Source organism: Chaetodon auriga, chromosome 17, assembly GCF_051107435.1.
Source record: "Chaetodon auriga isolate fChaAug3 chromosome 17, fChaAug3.hap1, whole genome shotgun sequence".
In the NCBI taxonomy this organism is placed as follows: domain Eukaryota; kingdom Metazoa; phylum Chordata; class Actinopteri; order Chaetodontiformes; family Chaetodontidae; genus Chaetodon; species Chaetodon auriga.
Genome location: NC_135090.1, coordinates 12,097,512 through 12,105,663, shown reverse-complemented (window position 1 = coordinate 12,105,663; position 8,152 = coordinate 12,097,512). Strand labels below are relative to the sequence as shown.

Sequence of the window (8,152 nt, the reverse complement as noted above, 5' to 3'; positions counted from 1 at the left end):
GATGGTGGGGAGGGAAGGATGTGTTGGAGGGGAAAGAAAGAAGCCAGACTGAGGAAAACAGAAAAGAGTGTCGGAGAGGTTTTAAAGCCACTGAAACAAAATGCACAAAAATGTACGGTTTCAGAATTCCTCTTCCAAATAAGGAAATGTATTAACGCGCAGCATGAAGGCTGGTGGTACCAGAGAGCTGACAGGAAGGGACCCCATGCTAATTTCGTGTCCTCACAGGGAAAACTTGCTATAATAGAGCAAATATTGTACATCTGCAGCTTGTGTGTATGCGTGTGCGTGCCAGACAGACAGAGCGAGTGAGAGAGAAAGAAAGCAGATGGGGGGAGTTTACTGGCTGCATATTGTGTACAGTTTGTCAACAGGCTGACTAAATAGACTCAGACATGGCCGGAGGAAATGTGTTTGCTGTGACATTCCACTGTATAGTGGAAGGGGACACGCACTGTCAACAACACTACATGACAGACAGAAAAGAAGAGGGTGCAGAGCAACAGCTCTCTTACAGACATTTTTTTTTTGTACTACATTTATGCAAAATAACAGCAATTCGTTGAAATACAAATGATTATTTTCTGTGATGAATTCAAACAAAGCTGTGGCCTACTAAATCCCAAACTCTCAGTCAGTTTAACAACAAATCGGTTATAATCTGTAGCATTACTTCTCATTTTTAAAAGTAGGAATCACTGTAGGAATTCTCTATTACAAGACTGCATTGAAAGTATCAAGTAAAAGTATGTATTATCATCAAAATGTACTTAAAGCAAAAAATGTCATCATGCAGCAGAATAGTTTTATGTATATTACATTATTTATTAACAGGTAGCTGTCAAATAAAGGTTGCAAAGTAAAAAGTACCATAAGTACCATATAATGTAAGCATTCACGTAGCTAGCCTATCTCAAGTCCGGACTTTAAAGTAGAGTAGCCTACTTGAGTAAAAGTACAGGCCATAAACAGTGACTGAGCTGAGTTTCTACTTCAATAAGTAGTACAGGTTAAAAATGGTCACAGAATAACTTTATTAATTCAAATATTTGTGCTAAAGATAAATATTTGTGATTCTGTAGTCACCGCTCTCACTGATGAGAGCTGCTCTTGTGTCGCTTAGGAACAACTTTAGCAACTTTTCTCATGTAGCAATATGGCGGACTATGAGCCATCAGTTACCTTTAGCATGAACTACAAAATCGTTAGCTTAGCTGTATTTTTACATTAGTGTGGCAATTTTAGTTAAGTTAACCATTTTGCTTAACAAGGTGGTTCTTTTGGCATGTTTCCTCGATATACAAGCCAGTAAAGGCAGTTAGTTTTTTAACAAATATTTGGGCTAAATGTAAGCCGTATGAGTTACTTTTGGGCTAAATAAAACAGCAGTGACTGTGCCAATAAGGCCACCGCTGACCGAGGAATGCGCTTCGTCATCACAACTTTTCCCTGGGGGTAAGAGGAAGAAGGAGGAGGGAAGAGAAGGAGGAGGAGGGGTGTTCTCAGCTGGGACTTTCCTCGCTGCCCTCCAGAAAAAGTTGAATCACAGGGCACAACGCCGGAGATGTTCCCCGGTGCCACCACAGAGGAGGTATGCGGACCTGTGTGCGGTGGTGGGGCCGCGGTGGTCCCCTCGCCCGCTCGGGAGTATTACTTCTATTAATTCCACCGTTTCTCCTCGCGCTCCAGCTCCTTGTCGTCGGGCCATGGTTACCTCGAGCCACAAGGGTGGGGGTGGAGGAGCAGGAGGGTGCGGTTGCTTTTTCCGTTATTAGCATCGAACCGGAGAAGAACTCACGCCAACGGGGATCCCCGTCCCGGGGACCGGGTTTGGAGGAAGAGGAGGAGGTTGAAGTGGAAGATGGGGGGAGGAGGGAGGGGGCTCGAGCGTTTGAGGATGAGAACGAGATGCACTCGCGCCAGGTAAGTGGAAGAGCATGACATAAAGTTTAATTGAAATGTTTCTGAATGTTTGCATTGTTGTTAAAGAACGGATATTTGTTGAATTATTTAACAGATGTAGACTTTTGAGGGGGAAAATTTCACTTTTTCCATCTTTACCTACAACATGTATTTACTTTTAGGTGCAAAACATCACTTATTTGTGGACATACCCAAGTTAATTTTATGCCATTGCTTTTCTCAAGCCAATCAAGCATAATTTAAAATATAGCTCAGTTGATAGGGTGTGCGCCCTATCTATTGAGGCCGTCAGTCCTCTGCAGTGGTCGGAGGTTCCACTCTCATCTGCGGTCCTTTCTCTCTGCCCCCTTCAGCTGTCGCTATCATAAAGGCTAAAAAAGCCCCAAAAATAATTTTAAAAAATGTACTGTATTTTGAACTGAGAGTAAGTAGGAGACAGATGAAGAGGTAATTCATTCAATATACTGTACGCTCAGTTTTTAAACGTATTCTGCTGCTGTGCTTTCCTCATCCAGTTTATTCATTATGCGGGGTCAGTTTGTGCACAGCTCTGTGAATTATTACAGACATGATGGAACAGGTGAGGGCAGGGGGTGAGCACAGCACTGACCCCAGATCAGAGAGAGGTGACAGCTGTTCTCTCTTTCTCTCTTTGCCCTTCAGATGCAAAGAGCTTCACCCTTCACCTGTGTTTGTGTGTGGGTGCATCTGCCCCCTCTTTACCTTAACCTCCTTCCCCTCATTGTTCACCCCCTCTCTTTTTCATTCTCCCTTTCTCTCACTGTCTCTTTTTCTGCCCAAGGCTAATTTCTCTGACTCATTCTAGTGAATCATCAACCCCCCCTTCACCGTGAGGTTGCCATGGTGACCACAGGGTTCAGTCTGGGTTGGGTGGGGGCTCTGCGTGAGTGTGTATGTTTGTATGTTACAGTGCCTCAAGCAAATCAGGACTGAGGTCAGAGCCCGTGACCTGCCTCCTCATCACTCACACCTGGGGCAGGGGGTGCACACTCCCACACATTACTGTCATTCCTATGCATTATTCAGACCCCTCGCAAATCCGCATTAATGTTTTGGTATTCCTTGCACTGTGGTGTCAATATATTGATGTGTACAGTATGTGTGCATGTTCTCAGATGGGACCCGGAACACTGGAGGTGCAGCCATGGGCATCAGACAAGCCGTCCTTCACAGCAGAACTCAATCGGATCGTCACGTATATCGCCAGGGCACAGGTAGGCTCCACTGAAAATCACCTGCAGTAGTGCAATCAACTAAAAACATCTTACCTCCAAAGAGCTGCCATTCAAATACCAGAAAAGATGTGAAAAGTGAATCAATGTGTGACATGTCTGAATCCCCTAATATCATAACCATGACCTCACACAATGTGGACATTTCTAATGTGTATTTACTGTATTTGGCACATTTTAACTGTGTAAAACTGTTACATTTTACTAAGGACTGCAAAACAATAATACAGATAAGCAGTGAGAAATGACAGGATAAATAATTCTAAACTCTGAGCCATATTACGTATAGTAACATATTCTAATGTGGAGGTTCCCAATCATTTTGCCTTGTGACCCTTTACACAAGTGATGTCTGTTCATGACCCTTCATCACAGGTTGTATGTGACAGTGAGCTGTGAGCAGTTTAATCAAAATGTCCCTGTTCAGATTCATTCATTTGAATAATAAAACAGAAAAAACAGTATTTGAATGAATATAATTTTGAATAGCAGAAGTGTTTCTCTTTTTCTTTTCTGCCTTTGTGATCAGCCTCATCATGTCAGGAACAACTGGACTAATATTTTGGGCCCTCCCTGAAGGTCTCGAGCAACACTCAAGGGGCCTACAGATACTGTAGCCAGGAGTGAGGTTTTGCCAAGCCTGAAGAGTAATCAATAAAAACTTCACTTTTTCAACTACTTCACTTCTACAACTGCAGATTTCCAGTGTGGGGGGTTAACTCAGCAGTAATATGATCAGTCAGGTACTGTCAGTATCCTGCCAGCAGAATTCTGCAAAATCTGGAGCTAGTGAGGACTTTCAGTTCCAGACTGGAAATTCCCATACAAGAGTTAAGACTTACGTAACAGAGTGTTGGGGAACTTGGAGGGAAAATGATAAAATTATATTGTAAGAATAAGTATATTGTGTTGTTTTTGTTGTATAAGTATTCAATATCTGCCACAAATTAGGATGACTCTCAAAGTTATTCAAGTTAAACGCATAGTATGTAATTTCTGTCACTAAGTGTCTCTGATTCAAAACTATAACAAAAGATGGAGTTTGATAGCATCGTGAAGTAGCGTGGGATTGTGGGAGTTGTTGTCTTGTTGTTGTTAAATAACCACTGATGAAAATGCATAATCCTGCTCCATCATGAGTGAGCAGACAATAGTATACCAGAGAGGGGCTAGCTAGCTAGTTCGCCGACGTCCTTCCTCACTCTCTGATGTATCGTCTGGTGTTTCCTGTGTTTCCCTGGAAATTATGGTAACTACAGAGGGAAAGGGGATATGACGCCATTAACAGGTGACCAAATGAAGCACACCATTACCTTGAATAAAATTTGAACATTGTTGGGAAAATACGGGACGATGTAAGCACCCAACTCAACAAAATATGTAACATAGGTCCAGTCGTCTACTGAGTCTCACATTCAAGAGTCGATGTCCAAAGAAAATAAGTTGTTTTACTTAAAGGTACTTGGAAACATCACTCACTCTGTCTGAAATGTTCTCACACATTTCACAAGACAGGCTTTCAACTTCTTTAACTTCCTCTCTTCTTAGTTATATGCTAATTCTGTGTGAGACTTTTATCAGGCCTCCGCCCAACCCGTCTCATATGATCTCTCCTCTCCTGTCTGTACCCAGTTAAACTGCTCCAGGGTTTTGTCTCCAGGCCAGGCTCAGGCATCACACCCTCCTGCAGATTCACCCCACTGGCTGCTGTGTGCTGAGGACTGGCTCCTTCCTGCTGCAGATAGACCGTGTGTTGCATACTCCTTTAGGTGTGCCCATATGTCTGTATACTATGTGCATGTGTCTGTGCATGTGCTGTGATGCTTGTGCATTCATATCACTGGCAGACTTGGAATAAACAATGCAATGCATATTTAATCATGCATGCAATAATCTTCGAACCACCTCTGTGCTCCCCTGCCTCTCTGTCTATCTTTTTGTGTTTGCCTTTGTCTCTCTAGTATGAACGGGGGAGATGCAGACTTTCTAAAGACTGTGTCACTACTGGGATGTGAAGTCCACAGTTTTGATCCCAGCAACTCCAATGCATCTGGTGGTCACCTTGGCAACAGTTTGGCTAGTAACCATGGTGATGGAGGCGTGGTCAGTCGGCACAAGATGTGGCTGGAGTGGCGAGCTCCGAGGAAGCGCAAGCACAAGACTAGAGGCAACCTGGGTAGTGTTTCTCAAACACTGGCAGACATCATGGCAGCTCTGGGACATCACACAGTAAGACACACACACGCACACACACACACACACACACACACTCTCAGACATTTGGAGAAACAGTGCCAAACAAACATACCTTAGAGTCTTTTCGACCCAACATACCCAGAAAGCTCTCTTACTTGTACGTTCCCATAGCAACAGGGCTCTGCGCCATCCCTGGCTGCCATGGCAACAATTTAAGTGAGAGAATTATACACTGGCCCAGTTACATCCTGTAGCCACAAGAGGGAGCTACATACCTACAGTTAGAGTATGTGCTGGTGGACATTATAAGCAGGGGTGCCGGTACTCAGGTGAGCACCAGGTGATGGTGTCTGATTCTAGCTCCTGTATATAACTAGGTCTTAATAAGCACAGGCTTCCTCACTGTCCTCCTCTGTGTCTCCCTCACTGTCCTCCACGTCAGCCTCCCGCATAGTAGATGATGAAGATATACCTCTCAGTCCCTGGTTGAGCCTCCAATTAGTTATCTCCATCTTAACAGCTGGCTTTGGGTCAGATGTCTCTGTGGTCATTCTCCTCCACATGAATGATATGCATCTCATCTCACATTCACTTAATAAAGAAGAATCCTCAACACAGGAAGACAAAGGACATGCATGTTTAGCCTTATGAAATGCTATGAGGAAAAACATGACACAGCGCTTGCTGCTGTTGTTCATTCAGTTTGCTTTGTCAAGTGGGTGACTGGACTTTTCAACTTGACGAGGGACTTGACTTGTTAGCAATAGTTTGTGCCACATTTGTGTGCTGTGCTCTCTTTCGTGTTTACCAAATAATTGATTGAAATTCTTTGAGTCTGTATAAAGTGTTCCTGTTTTGTGTACTAGATGTAAGAGCAAGCGACATATCTTGCACCACATTTTGGTACTCTCATTATTAGCGTCAAGCCATAGCACATCTTGGAGCCACTTTCCAGAGAAAAGTTTTTTCTTCTGCTTGGATTTGGGTTGACGTTTGTTTGTGTTTCTTTCCAAAGTAGTCACTTGTCCATTTGAAAAATAATTTGTAAAACAGATTGGACTTTTTATTTGTACTGTGAATACATTGAACAATGTTGAATCTCTGTTCTCTTCTCTATATTCTCAAATTACTTTAGGTTCACTTCCTGTATGCTGACCTGCTCAGTGCTGAATGGCGAGTTTTCCAGAACTGGATTGAGTTGGGAACTCTGCAGAGTGTCCATCATCTGGTTGCCACAGTGCACCTGCAATGGGCAGGGTTTGAGGTGGGCGGAACCAATGAAGAAGTGCTCCGCTATTGGTTCAGTGTCCTACAGGGACTCCAAATTTTTGGACTCAAGCTGGTCCACAGCTCTGCAGGAGAGGGTCACAGTGTCCTAAAACAGACCGTATCTAATGCTCACAGCTCCTACACTCTCAGCTGGGTCAACACGAGACACTGACACAAACACACATGAAGGGACACAGGTGTACACACACGACCAGATATTGTGGATGGCCTCCAACAAGAAGGAGAAAGTCAACCTTAAAAAAGTTGGTGGAGTTATACTTTTTCTTTCAAGAAACTTTTTTTCCTGTCATTTCAGGCATACACCGTTCTTAACAAGATATCTCCCTCTAGTGGAGATGTAAAGATCTGCCTTTTTATCAGTCCACCCTCAGAGGGAGATACTGCTGTGTCTGTACATGATACTGACTAATTTGATCAATATGGAGCAGGAGGAGGGCTTACTGATTTAACTGGGCAACAGCACAGTAATGTAGTAATTAGACTTACAAATTTCATTTAGTCTCATTTGCCACATAAAAAAACAGCAGATACTGTAAATCTAAATTGTAGCTGGGTGGTGTCCTAATTAGTGCTAAAGACCAAACAGACCTGTAATTTTATCAACACTAAAGTATATTATTATATCATATGTACAATCCCTGTCCTAAATCATTAATTTGATCCATCTGGAGCTTGAATGTAGATTCAACAGATTGTGGAGATTCAGCAGATTATTTATTGTATTTTTTATTTTATTTTATTTTATTTTATTTTTATCTCTGTAGGCCTGAAATGCTTTCATGTGCAATAACCCTTTACACTGAAGAGAAGCTTAAATTATATTGAGACTAGTAGTACCTACTGTGCAATACAGAGAAATCTGTCCACTAATATTTTTGCACTATACTGTGTACTGTAGAACAAAGACGAAAACAATGAAACCATGTTATAAAGGTGCATTATCACAACAGTAAAATACCAAATAAAGCCATAAATCTGTGACTGCTACTTTGCCTGTCCTTGGAGAATCCTTTAGTAATGACAGGTTGTAATTCCATAAGTCCCAGTTTTTGGTTATATATAACAGACATAGGCTACATTATTGTGACGTCTATGCAAATAATTCAAGAAGGGTGTTAGATTAATGTCTGTTTTTAGTTTTAGATATGTCTTGCAACAATACACATGTAAACCTTGCAAAATCATCCCTTAATATAGTGTATATGGAAGTATACAGTTACAACTCGTGACTTCATGTAGAAGTTTATTCTGTCTCATGGAGACTAAAGTACAGATGGACATAGATGACAGAGTGGGCTGTATATCAGATGCAAGCATATGAATATAATTTTGATTCCTAAGATTACCCTAAGTGTATGTATGTCTATATTTACAATAAATTTTAAGTGTTGTAACTCACTTGCAGTGTTTGCATTTTCTTTTCAACATACTTGCACAAAATAGTGGTTATAATAGAAAGTGCCTTGTTTAACCCTTAATTCCATCACAAA

At 42.0% G+C, this 8,152-nt stretch overlaps 1 protein-coding gene across 1 annotated transcript; it reads left to right on the top strand.

Moving 5' to 3' along the window:
* The first annotated feature begins 23 nt into the window (after window positions 1–23).
* On the top strand, window positions 24–8,059 carry LOC143335240 (putative methyltransferase-like protein 24). Its single transcript, XM_076754510.1, has 5 exons — window positions 24–1,923; window positions 3,060–3,158; window positions 4,809–4,945; window positions 5,138–5,405; window positions 6,508–8,059. Exons 1-5 carry the CDS (start codon window positions 1,594–1,596, stop codon window positions 6,811–6,813), a joined length of 1,140 nt encoding a protein of 379 aa, XP_076610625.1. The 5' UTR covers window positions 24–1,593; the 3' UTR covers window positions 6,814–8,059.
* The last annotated feature ends 93 nt before the right edge of the window (window positions 8,060–8,152 follow it).